Source organism: Equus caballus, chromosome 1 (genome assembly GCF_041296265.1).
Source record: "Equus caballus isolate H_3958 breed thoroughbred chromosome 1, TB-T2T, whole genome shotgun sequence".
NCBI lineage: Eukaryota > Metazoa > Chordata > Mammalia > Perissodactyla > Equidae > Equus > Equus caballus.
In genome coordinates, this window is record NC_091684.1 from 57175121 (window position 1) to 57196069 (window position 20949).

The 20949-nt window shown below is 36.3% G+C and overlaps 1 protein-coding gene across 1 annotated transcript in view; it reads right to left on the minus strand.

Moving 5' to 3' along the window:
• Positions 1–19464, minus strand: part of DNAJC12 (DnaJ heat shock protein family (Hsp40) member C12) — a 34626-nt gene extending 15162 nt beyond the window's left edge. Inside the window, exons 1-2 of the mRNA XM_001503569.5 lie at positions 17570–19464; positions 9201–9279 (exon numbers count right to left, since the gene is read on the minus strand). Of these exons, the coding sequence (XP_001503619.2) occupies positions 9201–9279; positions 17570–17647 (157 nt within the window). The 5' untranslated portion in view covers positions 17648–19464. The remainder of the gene's footprint in view (positions 1–9200; positions 9280–17569) is intronic.
• Positions 19465–20949: the final 1485 nt, after the last annotated feature.

Below are 20949 nucleotides of genomic sequence, written 5' to 3' on the forward strand. Positions count from 1 at the left end.
GCAGGAAGCAGCATGGTGATTTAGAGAAAGTAGAGGATGCCAATGTGGAGGACACAGGGCCAGGGGAAGAACAATGAGGGATGCGGATGCAGTGTAGACAAGGGCCGGGTCATCCAAGACCTCAGAAGTCATGCTAAGGATTCTGGTCTGTTTTTTGTTGTAAGAGCAGCAGGAAGCTATTGGGAGGTTTTCAACACAGGAAATAACATGGTAAGTGGTTGATAAATGGTAGTGTTGTCACTGAACTATTTGACCAGATGGCATACAATAGAAACTTTCCATGGCCCTATTAGAAACACTTCCAATGTCTCTTCTGCTCCTCAGTGAAGTTAAAACTTTCTATGGAGCAGGACACAAGATCAACATATGAAAATCAATTGTGTTTCTACACATTAGCAATGAGCAATCTGAAAATGAAATTAAGGAAACAATTCCATTTACAAGAGCATCAAAAAGAATAAAATACTTAGGAAAATGTTAACAGAAGTAGAGAAAGACTTATACACCAAAAACTATAAAATATTGTTGAAAGAAATTAAATATCTAAATAAATGGAAAGACATCCATGTCAGAAGACGTAATATTGCTAAGATAGTAATATTCCCCAAACTGATCTACAGATTCAGCACAATTAAAATCCTAGCTGCCTTTTTTTGCAGAAAGTGACAAGCTAATCTCAAAATCTACATGCAAGTGCAAGGGACCCAGAATAGTCAAAACAATCTTGAAAAATAAGAACAAATTTGGAAGGACTCACTTCCCAACTTAAAACTTTCTGCAAAACTACAGTAATGAAAATAATGTGGTACTGGCATAAGGATAAACATAAATAAATGGGATACTGAGAGTCCAGAAATAAACCCTCTCATTTACAGTCAGTTGGTTTTCTACAAGAGTACCAAGACAATTCAATTGGGAAAGAATAAATCTTTTCAACAAATGGTGCTGGGAAAACTGTATATCCACATGTGAAAGAATGAAATTGGATCCCTACCTCAGTTTGGCAGTGCCTCAAAATGTTAAACATAGAGTTATCATATGATCCAAGAATTCCAACCCTAAGTATATACTCAAGAGAACTGAAAACATCTGTCCACACAAAAACTTATATATGGATGTTCATAGCAGCATTAATCATACCAGCCAAAACGTGAAAACAACTCAAATGCCCATCAACTGATAAATGGATAAATAAAATGTGGTATATCCATGTATTGGAATTATCACTCAGCCACAAAAAGAAATGAAGTGTTGATACATGCTACAACATGGATGAACCTTGAAAACATTACGTTAAATGAAAGAAGCCACTCACAAAATGACAAATATTGTATGATTCCATTTATATGAAATATCCAGAATAGACAAATCTATAAAGACAGCAAGTAGATTGGTGGTTGCCAGGGGCTGACAAAGGGGAGATGGGAAGTGATTGTTAATGAGTACAGAGTTTCTTTCTTTTTTACAAAAGCCTTATGAGGCAGATATTATTACTATTCCCATTTTACAGAATCTAAGGCTGAAGGAGGTTAATGTAACTTGCCCAAAGTCCCAGAGCTTCAAGTGATGGAGCCATGGTTCAAACTCAAGCCTGCCAGGCTTCCCAGCTGGTACTCTCCACTTGACTGCCTTCCTGCCCCTGCCATTTTCCTCCAATGCATGTTGCTCTCTAATCCCCACTTATTCCTCCAACTCCAGAGATAATAAAAACTTCATCATTCATCAATAAGATCTAGGTTGTGCCCTTGAGAAGCGCTGAGTCTAGTAAAGAAACAGACATATAAACAAATCATTTCAATAAAAGGTAATACATAGAAATATAGAGGCAAGACTGGCTCTGCTTGGGGAGTCAGGAAATATTTCATTCATTTTCTATACAATTGGAGTTATCCTTGACTCTTCTCTTTCTCTCACATCTCACTTCTAATCCATTAAAAATTCTGTTGGCTCTACCTTTAAAATATCCCCAAGATCTGATCTCTTGCCTCCGCCTCCACTGCCACTGCTCTGGTCCAAGCTACCATCCTCTCTTGGCTGGATTATTATGGTAGCTTCTCAACTGATCTTCATGCCTTTGCCTCAGCCTATTTTCTACACAGCAGTCACAGTGATCTTTTTAAAAATAAGTCACATAGTATCTCTCCTCTGCTCAAAATAACTTCCAATGACTTCCCATTTGTCTTGGAATAAAATTGAAAATTCTTACCAAGGCTAGTAGGTCAGACATGTTCTGCCTGCCCTCTACCCTTTTCTTCCTTCTCTGACCTCATTTCATTCTATTTTCCCCGTGTCCCCTTGCTATAGCAGCAGTAGCTTCCCTGATGTTCCCTGAGTACACCAAGTACACTCCAGTCCCGGGACCTTGGCACTTGCTGTCCTTTTTACCAAAAACACTTTTACCTCAGGCACACTCATGGCTTACTCCCTTCAGATGTCGGCTCAGACGCCATCTTGTCAAGGAAGTCTTCTCTGACCATGCTATACGAAATCGCTGCCCACTCCATCAGCCCCATTCCTTAATCTACCTTGCCCAAACTACTTTTCTTCATAGTACTTCTCCCTGACAGCATACAGTTATTCATTTATAATCTGCCTCCTCTACCAGAATACAAACCCCATGAGGGCAGAGACTTTATTTTGTTCTCCTGCATAGCCTGCACTGGAGCAGTGCAGCAGGTGCTCAAAAAGTATTGTCCAACAAATGAATGAGTGAATGCTTCCTATTTTGAGTGTGAATATAAAGATATTCATATGGTGCTATGCCCTGAGCTCCAAGCACCAAAGAAATGACACCTATCCTTAAAACACTTTGTGAATTAGGAACATTTTAATAGTATAATTGGGAAAAATAATTAAAATTACCCCAATAGTACTTAAAAATATTTCATGGGAAGTAGTCAAGATCCTTTGAAAGAGAAGGTGTTAGGGCAAATGTGCAGTCAATACCGACAGAACCTCCATACAATTGTGAAAATACTGAAACGCTTCTGTGCCCCAGTTGGTAAAGAGCTGCTGTTCCTGAACTCCTGTCCCCCAGACGCCGCCACTTCCAGTGTTTCCCTAGGAACCAGAGACACTGCCCACTACAGCAGGGCACCACCAGGACCGTGCTCCAAAGCTGGACAGCACAGCTACCCAACAGGTCACTAACTATTTAATATCACCACTGCAGGCAGCAGCAATTAAAGGGTCAAAGGGAAGACCCTAAAGATGTGGCTATTGAGAGATACAGGAACAGAAACAAACAAATAAAAAGCATCTTGCCATAGCAACTTGCTCCAATGAGCAGTCCTTCCTGTTGCTGATGACAATGTAAATGTCCTGCTGTATAAATGAGATGTCTTTTTTTTCCAACAGGAATAAAAATCTCATTAAATTATCACCACGATGCACATGCCAGTTACTATGAGAGCAGTCGGTGTAAAGATTTACATATTTATCTATGAGTCACCTTTTCTTTGTACATTACTGTTGGCCTATTTTCCAGAGTTTCCAGAATGAAAGAAGCCTGCTTGGAATTATTTTGATGTCAATCCCTCTAACAATTGATAAGCAGAAAGCAAAAGAGACCTTATCTTTCCCATTAGGTGTTTGTTTCCTTTTTCCATCTTCAACACATTTAATAAAAATGAGTTTAGGTTTATATTTGTCCTTCAATATATCAGCTAATAAAATGAATCACACGAGATAAACATTTACCATTCTGGGAAGAGAGATCTCATTTTACAGGCATATACGAGCAAATGATGCTGGAAACTTTGAGAGACACTCTGGTTTAACTTTTGGGCTTACTTTGAAAATACAGAAGTTCTTTTAAATTCATATTTCACAATAGAATTTGTATGATTACACCACATCTTAAATATAGGCCACTTATACAATTACTTGAGAAATAATAATAATATGATGTCAGAACATGCTTTGAAAAAACCGTGGGGGAAAATCCACCAACTGTTAATGGGGAATTTCTGGCAGGGAGCAATAAGGGCAGACTTTCACTTTCAACATTATTTATTACTGTATGTTATTTTTACTCTAAAGGAAAAAAGCAATAAAGAAGGGGGATTTTTGGTAAGGAAGATTGTCGCTGAGCTAACATCTGTGCCAATCTTCCTCTATTTTGTATGAGGGATACTGCCACAGCATGGCTTGACAAGTGATGTGTGCATCCACACCCAGGACCTGAACCCTCGAACCCTAGCCCGCCGAAGTGGAATGTGCAAACGTAACCACTACACCATCAGGCTGCCCACAATAAAGAGTTTTTTCTGTTTTGGGGTTTTTTTTTTAAGATTTTATTTTCCTTTTTCTCCCCATAGCGCCCCCCCTTCCCCACATAGTTGTGTATTTTTAGTTGTGGGTCCTTCTAGTTGTGGCATGTGGGATGCCGCCTCAGCATGGCTTGATGAGCGGTGCCATGTCCGCGCCCAGGATTCAAACTGGCAAAACTCTGGGCTGCCAATGCAGAGCGTGCAGACTTAACCACTCCGCCACCAGGCTGCCCCCACAATAAAGAGCTTTTAAAGTAGCAAAACATTGAGACATTGAAAGATAAAAGTTAGCAAGGGACAAAGAATTCCCCTCCCTCAAATATCCAAATGTCTTTGAAGTCTGCAAATCAATAACAAAAATACCATTTTACAGGTCGTTAATTTAGTTTGAAACCCCTTTCTTCCGAGTCAAAGAGAAATTAATAAAGCATTGGCCTGAAACAATACTGCTGCGCACACACACATGGGACTGGCATGAGCACCAGCCAGGAGCTGTTGGGCTCAGTGACAGAAAACAATTTCTAAAGCACAACCAATCCTGCCTACATCACCCATACCTGGAGAGGAAAAGGGATTTCTAAAAGCCTTAGATTTAGGCTTTTTTTTTTTTTTTTTAATGAAAGCGAGAAAGATCTAATGGTTACTTACAAAAAAGAAAACAATCTCATTTTGTTAAATTTTTATCTTGGAATGCTGCATAAAAACAAGAAAAGAAAGTCCACTGAATCATAATGATCAACACTGAGCCCTTCCCACATGCAGGATATCTCATTTAATCTTCATAACAGATGCATGAAGTAATATACTATTAACCTACCCATTTTCCATATGAGAATGCTGAGGCTCAGAAAGGTTTCCCAAGGTCAACTAGCTTGTAAGTTGGAGCTAGAAGCAATCCAGACAGACAAGCCTGCGTTCATATCTATTACTCCATTATGCTAACAAAACAGTAATTTCAATGGCAATGGTTGAGAATACATTTAGTGGACCAAAAAGGCACATATACAAGTTGAATTTCTCCTACTTGCAGTTGCTCTACAGGCTAGCCTTTCACCTTGATGAAATACATTTCAAAATCTGTCCAATGTATTCTGGATTTCCATCAAGCTAATATTCAGCATCTGGTGAGTTTTTGTTTAAGATTTTAAAATATTTTTCTCATTAACCTTAATCCTTCTCCAAGTGTGTAAATAACCACTTACATTTTCAGAAAGTCTTTTTAACCCAAATTGAGTAAATGGATGCTTAAACATATTTGAAAACAATTTCTACCCGAAGGTTGAATCTTCTATCAACTACAACCTTGACAAGGGGAGATATTGATGTCTGTGTACCTTTTCATTTTAAACAATATTTACACAGCCCAGTGTTCCTCTGAACAAGAAGCCTTGAGGTAACCTGTACATGAAAAGTCCCGTCACTATGGCAACTAGAAATGGCAATGATTGCACAGTGATTCATCACATGTCCTAAATAGACATTGTTTGCCAGGGACAGAGAAACAACTCAAAGCCACGCTTCACTGGAAAAGAACCCAGTTAAAGAATAACCTAGGTGGTAGTTATTTTTAAGCGTTTATTAAATTGTTATACTTTTATGTTAGGACATCTATCTTAATATTAACTCCACTTCAGAGAGGCAATTAATATATCTCCTAAAGAAGCATTCATGAAATCATTCATTCACTCATTCAAGAAGTTATTCGCTCAAAGTAGGTGTCCTCCAAGGCAAGTGCTGTGCTGGGTGGGGGGCAAACCACTGTGAGCAAGATAAGCAGGAGGCCTGCCTCACTGAGCTTCCAGCGTGACGAGTCAGCGGGACAGGGCACAAGCAGACGATGTGATACACAGTTTGCTGCCCGACTACAGGGTGCTCTGCGCGGCCGTTGGCACATGGGACTTCCCGGAGGAAGGGATGGCTAAGTGAGACCTGATGCAGGAGCATCACCTAGCCAGTCAAAGCAGGGCAGGGAGGTGTGCAGGCCTCAGGGGTGTTCCAGGCAGAGAACGCAGCAGGCATAAAGGCCTGGAGAGCAGAAACACGGCACATTAAGGAACCAAGGTAATTCTGAGTGGCTGAAACATGGGGCTGTAGGTGTGGTGGTGGAGAGAAAATGAAGATGGAGAGATAAGTGGGGGAGCACAACAAAAAGGGCTTGTACCTAAAAGCCCAGCAATGACAAAGAACAAACCATTGCTACAGGTACAATATGGGTAAATGCCACAGACATAATGTAAAGCAAAAGAAGCACGCACAAAAGAGTACATGCTGCATGATTCCATTTATAGGGAATTCAAAACCAGGCAAAACTAATCAACGATGATAGAGATCCAAAAATGGGCGAGGGTGCTGATTTTGAACAGGACACTAAAAGGGACTTCCGGGTTGCTAGAAATGTTCTACATCTTCATCTGGGCAGGAGTTAAACTTATATATAGACACAAATGTATCAAGTTTACACTTACTATTTGTTCATGTTGCCCTAAACAAGTTACGCCTTAATAAAAAGGGGAAAAATCAAATGCGCAAAAGTAATAATTAAGTATCTAACAAAAGACAACTTCATACACTGGAAAATAATCTGTTTATACAAATCAATGGGATCAATGATTTCTAGAGAAAATTAATAAAGAGCTTTAAGATAAGGGGGAAAAATTTTAATAAAGAGGAGTTTGACAGGAGTATAGACAGGTCTTAATCACATTATTTCCTTATAAAAAAATCATATATATATGTGTGTGTGTGTATATATATATATATATATATATATACACACTATACACATACCTATCATATATACATATAGTAAACATAATCATTCAACTTAAGATAGTATTACCTACCCTGAGGATAAAATCAGGATAGGAATACACAAGAGACTTCAACCCATGGCTGAGTGGTTATGTTTGCATGCTCTACTTTGGGGGCCCAGAGTTCACTGGTTCAGATCCTGGACATGGACCTACACACCACTCATCAGGCCATGCTGAGGTAGCAGCCCACATAGAAGAACTAGAATGACCTACACCTAGGATATACAACTATGAACCGGGGCTTTTGGGAGGGGAAAAAATAGAAGAAGATTGGCAACAGATGTTAGCTCAGGGCCAGTCTTCCTCACCAAGAAAAGTAAAAATAGAATGTGCTATTCATCTGCATGCTTAAAAAGAAAAAAAACAAGAGACTTCAACTGTAGTGGTAAAGTTTTAAGCTGGTTGATACGTACATGGGCACTCATCATAGTATTCTTATACCTTTTTATACATGTTAAATCTTTTATTTATCTCCATAATGAAAAAGAAAGATCACTATGTGCAGAATGAAATAAGGAGTGCTGTATGGATCCAGGCATGAAATGATGGTGGCTTATCTACTACAGTGGCTGTGAGGAAGAGGGCAGAGGACCTACAGAAGAGAGATGTAGAAGGTAAATTGCCAGCACTTGGTAATTCACCAGATGCAGCCTTGAGAGAGAGGAAGGAGGCAAGGTTTCTGCTTGACCAACTGATGGTCAGGTGGTGGATGGACCAACTGATGGATGGTGGTGCCATTTATTGATATGGAGAAACATAGAAAAATGAGCAAGATTTTAGAGAGGGGGGAGGAGAATCCCAGTTTTTGACAGGGTGACTTTGAAATGTCTCCAAATGGAGATTTCCAAGAGGTAACTGAAACTACACTCTGAAGATGAGGAATGAGAACTGAGTTAAGAACAGACTTGCGGGGGCCGGCCCCACAGCCAAGTGGTTAAGTTTGCACGCTCTGCTTTCACGGCCCAGGGTTTCGCCGGTTCGAATCCTGGGTGTGGACATGGCACCACTCATCAAGCCATGCTGAGGCAGCATCCCATATGCCACAAATAAAGGGACCCACAACTAAGAATACACAACTATGTACTGGGGGGGCTTTGGGAGAAAAAGGAAAAATAAAATCTTTAGGAAAAAAAGAATAGACTTGGGAGCCATCAACAAAGAGCTGATAATTGAAGCCGCAGACTTGGACGAGACTCCAGAGAGAAAGTAGGGAGTAAGACAGGAAGAGAGTTTGGGAGCGGACATTAGGGCAGCAGAGAAGGAGTCACAAAGGAGACAGAAAGAGCAGCCCAAGAGGCTGGAGGGAAGGCATGAGTGCACATTCTGGTAGCTAAGAGAAAAGAGTGTTTCAAGAGGGAGAGCACGGTCAACAGTGTCAAATTCTGATGCAGGCTGAGGGAAGATAAGGACTAAAAAGTAACCATTGGATTTGGCAGCCGGGAAGTCCTTGGTGATTATTACAAAAGCCGTTTCTGAGAAAGGTGAGGAGGGAGTCAGACTGGGATAAATTGAAAACTGAGTGGAAGGAAAGTACAGATACCAACCGTGGGCTGCTTCTTCAGGAAGTTTGGCTCTAAGGGGAAGGAGAGCGATAGGGAAGGAGCAGAAGGGAGACAGGTTAAGGAAGGATAACAGATTTGTTCGTATTTTTTCAAGCTGAGATGCACATAAGCAGTTATGTCTAAATTTGTGATAACGGAATTTAAATTATGATAAAGAAAAAAGTACGAATATATTATCATATATAATATATGGACATATTCAGGTGCCTGAAACAAAGAAGACACAGCCAGGTTCTCATCAAGACAACCACCTAGTTACAAACTTATTTAAGTCATGTTAACACTCAGGAACTGGTGAAACAAAGCATTAACTGGACAAATTTTCAACCATGAAGCAGCACATTATAGCAGAAAGAAAAACAGATGCTAAAAACTGCTATTAGAGAAAAGACCCTTCCATGGTTTCCTCCCTTCCTACCATTTAACAGTGCAAAATATTGGATGAAAGAGTAAGTTTGAGGATAACAGATAAAAGAATATTGTTACTATTCAATGGCTTTTTAGTTCTATATGCTATTCATTTTCATGAGAAATAGCTATTATTAAATACTTACCAGCTTTGGAGTTTTCAGGATGCTTGTCAGGGTGATATTCCAGGGCTCTGACCTTGAATTCTGCCAGGATTTGTTCAACCTAAAACAAAAATCAATGTACAAAATAAGGAGTCCAACTCAAACGGCATGAAGGAAGAAGTTGGGCATCAGTCCTTCCCAAAACAGCCATGATCAACCCAACTTTTTATTTTGATCCTTATATTTGTATTTTGACTTTTTTACTCTGAGAAATAATTTCCTCAATAACGAAATTCAGAAAGCATCCACTAAAAGCTCCTATTCAAATCGCGGTCTGTGATGACAGTTTAACTTGCCACTGTATTTAGATGATGGCCCAAGACACCTAAGAGCTCAATATATTTAAATATCAAAAATGGTCAGATAGGTTTATCCTAAGAATATATAAAAGATGTGTTCACATATTTGAGTTCTTTAAAAGATGATTAGCTGCCATTCGTTATTCAGGGATGACTGTCCAGTTTATAAATTAGTCCATTATAAAGTTCCTTCTTCCTGCCTTTTGGTCCTTTTTTTAAAAATTAAGAATTTCACAATTTAAGAAAAGGACATAATTCAAATCTGATAATTTTGCTACCAATTAACAACTTGGTTAAAGATTTTGATTGAGAAAACAGAAACTTCAGCCCAAACTAAAATGAATTATGATTTGATTTGATTTCATTTATCTCTCTAATCCTCATGATCATGAATTACCAAGACTTGGCTTTATTCATCGTAATTGCAGTGACAGAGCAGGAGAACACAGTGGTTGTGTGGCTCTGGAATCTGTTTGCTTTGTTTTAAATCCCAGTTCTGCCCTGAGATGTTAGGCAAGTTATATAACTTCTATGTGCCTAGGTTTCCTCATCTTTCCATTACATGCCTAACATAAGTAGAGCCCTTAACACAAAGCCTGATCATAGGAAGAACTCAGTAATCGTAGCTATTATTAAATGTCAGTGGTTAAGTAACTTGTCTGAAGTCATTTAGCTAGTTATTTAAAAAGATGAGTTTTTTGTTAACTAAGCAGTTGAACTTCAAATCCAGTCATCTTAACCACTGTTGCATATGCCAAATTCTGCAGCTTTAGGGACCTATTATTAAGTTCCATATTTCCTATCCACTAATTAATGAAAGCAAATTACCTCTTGTTTGAGAAATGAATTCTCAAGCAGCTCAATTCAATGTGGTCATAAGATTTAGGAGAGAAACATTTTTATCAGCTCCATGTCATCCTTAATCAATTCTCATAAAAAATTTCTTCACTTTTACAAAAAGTCAGACTGTATTAGATATGCATATGTATAAAGCCCAGACTAATAACTCTATTCTTTTCCTTGTCAAGCATCTACTGAGAACCCCTTGGTATAACAGGGAGAGATAGACTTCCTGTTAAGAACTGTTATTAATTGTGTTTCCTCCTCCTGGGTGCTCCCTTTAACCATCAGTCACCATAACCTGCTTATATAATGAAGAAAACTGAAAATGACTTGTTTTTAAATTTTAAAATATTAAATATCTAAAGAGCCTAGGAGAAAGCATTTTTTAATTAAAAGTAACTTATGAATGCTCACAAACTCTCTGAAAAAGTTCTATAATATGGAATAAAAAGCTCCTTTACCTATCTACCCCCAAGATAAGAGGTTACATCCTTCAAGATACATTTTTTACACAGTTATATACATATTTATGTATATATCTTGGGAGGGTTTAATAACATAAATGGATACAATTATACATATCTATCAAAGGTAGAAAATTTTGGATTTTTACTGTTGTTGATGTTTTATTTCTTAATTCCTATCCCATTAGGAAACATTCTGTCATTAGCCCATAAAAGCAAATGTGTCAAAACGGTTAATTCTCAGTAGTGCTAACATGTGTGATTGTTAGTTCCTTCTTTATCTTTTCTGTATTTTGCCAATTTCATATTTTTAAAAGTTAGAATAGTTCAGGTGTGTCTTCATTACTTTTCATAGTTTTACTGTCACAAAGTTTATCACAAATCTCCTATGTAGAGCTAGTTCTGGGTAAACTAACTGGGAAAGTGGGTTAATTTGTCTTGGGCACGTTCTATTTATCTCCTGGTATCCCCACTCCAGGTGCCCAGTTGCCAGTGCAGACCATGGGCAAGTGAGGCTCTCCATGTCAAGGTCACTGAATCTTGCCTTCCTGAACCAATGTCCAAGGTCTGGAAAACTGCCTATCCTATTGGCCAAAAAAAATACAAAAAAAGCTCAGTTTTACTCATAATCAAATGTATCAAAACATCCAAGGGATAATAATGACCCTCAGTGTCACTGAGGGTGCAAAGAAATGAACAGTCTCATGCTCTCCTGGTGAGGATGTAAATAGGCGCAAATCTTTTGGTAAGAAATTAGGATATATATATATATATATATGAATATATATAAATATATATTCATATATATGAAAATAAACATATATATTCATATATATATATATATATGAAAAGCCTTTAATTTTTTTCATACTCTTTGATCCAACCATTCCAATTCTAGGAATTTGTCTAAGAGATAATCAGAGGTGGGAAAAGATTTAGTTATAAGGAGGTTCAATGAATAAAATGTTATAAATTTTAAACAAAGTGTCCAGTAATAGGACATTTGTTAAAGTTAATTGTAATATAGCTATAGGCTGGAATATTTTTCAGTCCTTAAAAAATCATCTAGTAGTAGAAGACTTTTAATAATCTGAAAAATTTTATGTAATGTATTTCTATGAGAAAAGGTAAGCTACAAAACATTATGTGTGGTGCAAACCTATGTTTTACCTCAAAAGAGATTATGTAACGTATATATGTATAGTATGATGATAATAATACCTTAGATTTACTGAGACTTACTGTGTGCCAGGCACTGTTCTAAGCACTTTACATACATCGTTTCATTTAATTCCCACAACAACTTTATGAGATGAGTACTATTATTATTCCCATTTTGCAAATTAGGAAACCAAGACATAGAAAGGTTAAGTAATTTTCCCAAGGTCACACAGCTAGTAAGTGGTAGAGCCAGGATTTGAACTCAGGTAGTCTGACTCCAAACATATATAAAAATACACATATAAATGTGTATATATATATATATATATATATATATATATGCACGTACTTATTTACATACTACATAGATATACCATTATGCACACATAATTGGCATGTACATGTCATACTCCCAAATATTAAGCATCTGAGTTAACATTTTCCTTTGTGCTCTTTTCATACTCTACATTTCCTTACTGAATATATATTAATTTTAGAAATTATATTTTAAAACTTAAAAACTGATCTTTTCCATATCCTGTTAGTACAATATTTTTATCTGTGCCAGGAAATACTCTACTGTGCAATAGGGACTAATCTGATTCCCACTTGGATGGATCTTCTCCAGCTTTCAAATGTCCTCTGTCTCTCCCTCCATGCATCTAAATTTTGATAGAGTAAGATCATTTCAAGGTCCACCTCTTCTCTGAAGTCTTTTCAGATATTGTTTCTTTAATTCCTGTTGCACTTACAGACAATACCACATAGCACAGTACTTATTTGTTCTCAAATTGTTTTCCAAGTAGTATTAGCTTTGGCTCCTTGACTGGATGCCAAGATCCTTATATACTCGCACTATGTCTCATCTTTTTGTTTTGTTTTGTTTTGTTCCACACCCCTCTCCACTTCTAGTACTGACCCAATGCCAAGTGTTGACTAAACATTTGATTATATACTGACAGATGTTCTTCAAAAAACACGACTGTAGTATAATAGGAGCTTTCTGAAAATTGTGATTTATTCATTACAAGAATGAACAGTTTCTAGTGATGGAAATTTATATGCTGCAGAATATGCTGCAGAAAAGAGAAGATTCATTTTAATAAATAGGTTAATCAGTATTCATCATTTCAATTCACTTAATTTGAAATTAATTTTTCCCACAAAACTCCACATATTAGAAATGTCCCTGAAATAAATTCCATGAGACATCATCCCACATCACTCTAATCAAATGATAAGTGAAGCATGAGCTATAGAAACAATGTGAGCCACAATATATATTGGGTTATAATCCATAAAATACAACAACTATTAATCCATAGTGACAAAAATAGTTGAATAAATAAATGTGAGAGAAGGAATAGCTTTTATTTACAGAGGAATTCCAAGTAATTGATGTAAAATGAATGAGGAAAAGAGAAAGTAACCATTAGGCAAATACCACAATAGTAACTGTTACAGGCAAGATCCACCAAAGGATGCTAAAATCAGTGGGTGAAAGTTTGAGGAGAAACACTATACAGTCTCAAAAAATCTTCACCAAGGTATTTGTTCATTACTGAAAGGAAAATAGTAACCCTGCAGTGGAAAAACCTGGCAGGAGAATCTGCCAGACACCACCTTAACCAAGTGATCAAGGTCAACAAGACATATCAACATCATATACCCCTGATATGATACACTTGAGAAAGGTACAACATCACTTCTGCAGTGTTCTTTCCAAAAACACACAGCCTCCATCTAATCAAGAGAAAACATCAGCCAAACCAAAACTGAGGGACATTCTACAAAATAACTGACCATTACTCTTCCAGGTGTCCAGGTCATGAAAGAAAAGGAAGGTACAAGAACTTGCCATTTTGGAGAAAACTAAGGGAACAGGAAAACTAAGTTTAATAAAGGATCCTGGCTTGGCTCTTGGAAGAAAAAAAGGGTATTAGTAGAAAATGATGAAATTCTAATGACAGCTATACTTTAGATCAGAGGTGGTCTAACTCTGGCCCACAGGCCAAATCTGGCCCACCACCTGTTTCTTAAATAAAGTTTTATTAGAACACAGCCAGGGTCATTAATTTACATATTATCTATGGCTACTTTCTCACAATGGCAAAGCAGAGTACTTGTGACAGATACCATTAAGTCCTGCAGAGTCTAAAATATTTGCTACCTCAGGGCCAGTATCAGGGTGAGACAAACAGGACACCTAGATTTAAGGAAGTACACTCTCTCTTAGTTTGTGCATTTGTGCAACCGTGAGAGTTAGTGCCTCCTTAAATTTTGTGTCCTGAGCACCCTGCTTGCCTCGCCCTCGTCTTGACCCTGTCTTGATCTAGTCCTTTACAAAAAATGTTTGCCGGCCCCTGGTTGACTTAATACTTTTGTACCAATGTTAATTTTCTGACTTTGATAATTGTACTACCATTAGATATAATGTTAACCTTAAGGGAAAGTGAGTGAAGTGTACACAGCAACTTTTCTGTAAGTCAAAAGTTATTCCATTAGGAGGAGCACAGGAGATTTTTAGAGCAGTGAATTCTGTATTCTGTATTATACTATAATGGTGGATAAACGTCATGACATTTGTCCAAACCCACAGAATGTACAACTCAAGAGTGAACCATAATGTAAACTATAGACCTTGGATGATTACGATGTGTCAGTGAGGACTCATCAGTTGTAACAAATGTCCCACTCTGGTGGGCACCTTCACAATGGGGGAGGCTACGCACGAGTTGGGGAAGGAGGTATATGAGAAATCTCTGTACCTTCCACTCAATTTTGCTATGAACCTAAAACTGCTCTTAAAAAGTCTATTTTGAACATCGTTTCAAAATAAAACATTTAAAACAACAATATAAAGTATAGGATAATAAACTTACAAAGTTCCAAGTGCACAGTATTATTATGAGGCCCAAAAAACACCCACAACCACCACAACAATTTACTATGTGACACTGTTCTAAGCCCTTTATATAACGTGTCTCATTTAATCCCACAACAACTGCATGAGGTAGGTAGTATTATTACCCCCGTCTGCAGGTTAGAAAACTGAGGCATAGAAAAGTTAAGTAACTTTCCCAAATCACACAGCTAGTAAATGTTAAGATTTAAACCCAGGTGGTCTGAAGTCAATAAGAAAGAGAACTAGAAAAAAATAGGTTTTTCCATTTATCCAGTTTATGTTCAATTTTCAAGTGTATGAAATCTTGAAATCAGGAAGTCTTATCATTACTACTGAAATGGTGAGCAAACAAAAAAAATCAAAGAAGATCCACACCAGAGAAGATGTCTTACACCACTAGTGTGTGGTGTTTGCATCAATAAGAAGATTTTATAGCACGTGTCTTTCGTGTAAAATCTGATATAGGGAGAAACAGCTGACTGACTTGGAATGAAACTTTGGTCAATGTTTCTGAAATGGGGGGGATTTTGTTTTCTACTCAACAGCATGGAAATCCTCCCATGGTTTATATATGTCATTTAATTAATTTCCAACACAAGCTTTAAATTGAAAGAACTGGATACTAAAACAAAAGAACTATGTGTGTGTCTCAACTCAATTATTACAAGTAGAATCAAAATATCAGTTTGCTTTGAAATTATAACTGCTAAATTGGTTTTGGGTATGAACAATTCTGGTCAATTTCAGAGCATCAAATCAAGTGAATATTTGAAGTAAAGAAAATCCATCCAATACAAATCAAGTAACGGAAATGTTACACTAAATACTCAAAAAATGGCATTAAAATATTTTAAATGGGAAAGATACATATAAAAAGAATTGACAAAATTGTGACAGGTCATTTCATTTTAAATAAATGATTGTTATCTACAGACGCTGTGCCATTAACAAAATTGGTAAAATACATCCAGAAAAAGGAATGTCAAGACAATGCTTTTATTCTCCTTTTAATATACGCCACAGTACATACAGAGAAGTATGACTATAACTGATAACCACGAAGTGAAACCATTATAAACATTATCAATAAACAATGGGATCATTTTTTTTAGTCTATTCAAAATTAATCCTCCTTTGTAGACTGAGAAGACAATAACATAATTGCAAAGGACTGAATAAATGGGTCAAGAGATTTATTACGGGGATATAACAACTTTTACTTTATAACCTAGCATGACAATATTTTTTAAAAATCTAAATTGTGAAACTTATCAAGCTAAATAATGTTCCTTTGATTTTAAATAGTTTCTTCAAAAATTATTTGGCAGTAGTGTAATCCAAAGTGTAAATAACACATATGGTAAAAAGGGTAATAAGCTTTCTCAATTGCTACAGTAAATCACTACCAAAGTAAACAAGAGTAACACATTATCCCTAAGGAGAAATATGCAATTAAAGGAGCATTATAACCTGTTCCTGTGTGTGTAACTACAAGGTATCTAAAATAACGTCTTCAGCGTGATGAAGATAGACATTTTAATCCTTTGTGTCCAGTATCACATTCTGTTCTCCAAAGAAGATTAAGTATATTTTATTACTAAACTTCAGTCTTATGAAACAAAGATAAATAGAAAAATATTCTGCTTTAAAATATTTTAATATTAATAGCTATATTTTAAGAATAAAATAAATATTTCAATAAATATTATATAAAGTATAAAATAACATATATTTAATAATGCAATTGAAATATATTTCATATTTATCTCAACAGTATTTAAAATATTGGAAAACTGGAAGTAAATGAAATATTTAACAATAAGAAAATAATCAATTGTGGTACAACAATAAAATGAAAAATGTAATCATTAAAATATGTATAAAGAGTGTTTAATAGCATGGAGAAATCCTTGTTATAATGTTAGTGGGTAAGCAGGAATCAACAGTATATATAATATCCTTCAAAACAGGTCTTTAAAAAATATATATAGGAAAAAGACTGGAGATTAATATACCAAACATTGATAGTGTTACCCTTGTGAGGTAAAATTGTAAATGAGTTTTCCATAATTTAAAAAACATTTACAACCTTTATAATTGTCTATGGGAACCTTTAAAAACATTATTCCGTTATGGATCAACTACAGAGTTTTCACACGTTTTGTTTCAGAAGCCACCCTTTTAAGAAGTAATTTCTCTCACACAATTTGACATATTAACATAAAAGGATGCTCCTTGTTCATATAATTTACCTGCTCACATAAACTTACATACTTTAATAAAACATTTTAAAATCACTAATTATTAGAAAATTACACTTTATTTCAAGTATAGTGCAAACGACCATGATAAAGATATAGCTTACGTATACTATGAAACACAGCCAACAGCAATTACAATAAAATTTCAAACACGTATTTTTAGTATATTTGAAATAGAGTCTATGATGATGTGCCAGAATACACATATTCAATCAGAAGTGTCCAAAAAATTGTAATAGGACACTGTTCAAGCAAAGACCCAAGAAATATTTAAATCCTTAACTTTCTCTGAGCAAAAAATGCTTTAAGGAAATACAAGATTAGGTTTTTGGGCAATGTGACTAAAAGTTCAAAGCTAAAACCTTAAAAAAAATTTGAAATACTGTTGTGAAAAAGAACAGCTCTATCACTGCCTTACCGAAGACAGTTCATCACATCCCAGGAGCGTGTAGTAATCTTCGGTATCTTCCGACCTGTAATTCAGTATTGCGTCCATTTAGATTACTAAATCAGCTTTTCTTCCCTCTGCAACAAGAGGCACGGTGAACTGTGAATGAATTAACAGGAGAAGCCTTTTTAAAACTAGTTTACAGAAGCACGTTCCAAACGTCAGTAACTAGATTTAAGGCTGGTCACAGTCAATACACCAGATGTCATTCTAGCCCTTTGAAAACTCTACCTTTCATTGGCTGTTTACAGCAGAGAAAAGAAGAGACCGCGTGCCTGACGGCCGCAGTGCTGCCTGGGATCTGTAGTTTGAGAGGCCGTAAGAAATGCAGGTGAACCATTCGTCTTACTGGCTAACAAGGACTGTCCACTTTCGCATACTCCCCAAACTAGCCATCTCTCCATCTCCTCTATATTTTTATCTTTGTCTTTTTTTAAAAAAGATAGAAGAAAATTTGAAGCAATATGGTAAAATCTTAGGATTTGTTAAGTATGAATAGAAGGTGCTTTTCTGAGTATTTAGAATATTTCATCATTTTTTAAATAGTTTAAAAGTGGACGGAAATAGACTAAGAGAGCAAATGTCATAAATCTGATAGTTCATTCATTCAATAAGTATTTACTGAGGACCTATTTTGTGCCCAGCACAATTGTAGGAAAAGACTTGGTAAGCAAGTCTCGGTTCTCACGGTGCTTGTCTTAGGACAGAGGGAGACAGACGAGAAACACGTAGACAAACAACATCATTTAAAGTAGATTTATGCTATGAAGGAAGTAAAATAGGACAGTGAGAAGGAGAACTGTATGATGACTGGAGCGGAGCACAGTGCCATTCCTCCTAGACTGGCTCTCTCCACACTCAGGAGTGAGTCTGGCCTAGGGTGGGTCCAGGGAGTCTGTGTTTCAGTTGGTTGTGCGCCTGGTAAATTCAGGTCAGGTCTAGGATTTAAAGCAGGCAAGTGGTCAGAGATACAACATTTTAACTGCCTCAACCCTTTAAATGCCTCCACAAGTTATCACCTTGAAAAAAAAAAATAGTTTCATTGAGCCCACCTACATACATCTTTTTTAAGATTTATTTTTGAAGAGGAATAAAGAACTGAAGCACTATTTTTACTAATCCTGCATTATATTTCCTCTCTTGCTAAAAGTTCTGCATGGAATTTTAAAATAAAGTACAATTAATTTTGTTTTGGAAATTTCATATCCCTTGAGGTATTTGGAGGTCTACTTGGATATCACAAAATCCTGACCAGAATAATGGACAAACAGCTTTAAAGTAATGTGAAGTTGCTGCTAGGGAAAACAAGGTGGCAAAGCCTCAAAAACTTAAACATAGAATTACCATGTGATACAGCAATTCCACTTCTGAGGATATACTGGAAAGAATTGAAGGCAGGGACTCGAACAAATATTTGCACACCCACATTCATAGCATCATTATTTACAATAGCCAAAAAGGAGAAGCAACCCAAGTGTCCATCAACAGAAGAATAGATAAGCAAAATCTGGGATACACATACAATGGAATATTATTCAGCCTTGAAAAGGGAAGGAAGTTCTGACACATGCTACAACATGGAAGAACCTAAAGACATTACGCTAAGTGAAATAAGCCAATCACAAAAAGAAAAATCCTATATGATTCCACTTATATGAGACACCTACAGTTGTCAAATTCATAGAGATAGAAAGAAAAATAGAGGATACCAGGGGCTGGGGGGAGGGACAAATGGGGAGTTATTCTTTAATGGATATGAAGTTTCAGTTCTGGAAGATGAAAAAAGTTCTGGAGATGGACGGTGGTGATGGTTACACAACAATGTGAATGTACTTAATGCCATTGACTGTACGCTTAAAATGGTTGAAATGTTAAATTTTACATTATATATATTTTACCACAATTAAAAAGAAAAGTGATTGAAATCTCTCAAACACTAGACAACATGGACCAGAAAAAAAAAGTATTGCTCCTTTACTCTCCATCCTGAGAACAGTCAGGACAATGCTTTGACGTTGTTCTGAAGAACAAAAAGAAAAGATAATTATTAAAGTAATTTTGGTAAAGCACCCACCCATGTTTTATAAAATGCAACTCGAAAGCTCTTTTTCCTAAACCACCCGGTTCTCCCATTCTGCATATTAAAGTTAGCAAAGAGTCCTAGACACAGTCAGCATCCGCTGGAGGCAGAAGAAATTGCTACATCCTTTCGGAAATGGAAATTGGCATATCAAAAGTCAGAATTTTATATTACCTTTTTCTAAGTAATTCCTTATTTAGGAATTTATCTAAAGATTATACTCAAGAATGTATACAAAGACTTAGCAATAATGTTGGTTATCTTTACCAAAACACAGTTATGATAGAGAAAAATTTTGAGAAAGAAATTAAATGTCCAACAATGGTCCACATACAGTAGTATACCTTGTAGTAATTTAAAATGATGTAGAAATATATTTAATGCCTGGGAAATGTTGCACTCCATTGTTAGGTGAAAAGAAGTTTACAAAACAGTATATACTATGTAAAAATTCACTGGGCAGTGAGAACTATGCATTTTACTGGGTATAACTTATACTTCAATTTAAGAAGTAAAAATATAAAATTTAAATTTTAAAAGTATGTATAGTCTGATTCCAGTTTTACAAATATACTTTTTATGTATATTTATAAAATACGAGAAAGCATCACACCAAAATATGACCAGTTGTCATTAGATAATGGAGTCACAGATGACATATTTTATTTTTTACTCATCTACATTTGCTAAGATCAAAACTTATTATTCTTGTAATAAGAAAAAAGAGGCAATAAAAAACGAATCAGTAAAAACTGCCAAATGCCACACTTCACATAGCAATTTACCAACTTAGAAAGGAAAATTCAGAGGGCCCGGTTCAAAGATTTGTTCTTAAGTTCGTTTTGTTTTGTTTCGTTTGTTGCACGCTCTACTGGGGTGATGTAATTAGCCAATTTACTCCTCCTTTGAAGCTTACACTGTGCTGTGAGGTCGACAAAGAAGAGAACAAATCTTGCCATCACAGAGCTTCCCCTCTCACAGGTGTCTTGGCCACTGTCCGTTTTGATTGGTAGGTCCAATCGTTGTATCTTCTGAATGACCTCTTCCACAGGAATCATAGCGCCATGGAAACAACACCGAATTCTGCTTCTTATTCCTTGATTAGGACTATGCTTTAATCATCACACCTCACGTGCGAGTGAATTAATTTAGTTGAGAACATAAGATTAATTCGAATGAAACTTTATCACATTACAAAATCAAATGCTAAATTGTGTGGTTTTGAGGAAAAATTTAACAAGAATTCATAGAAGTATTCACAAAATAGATG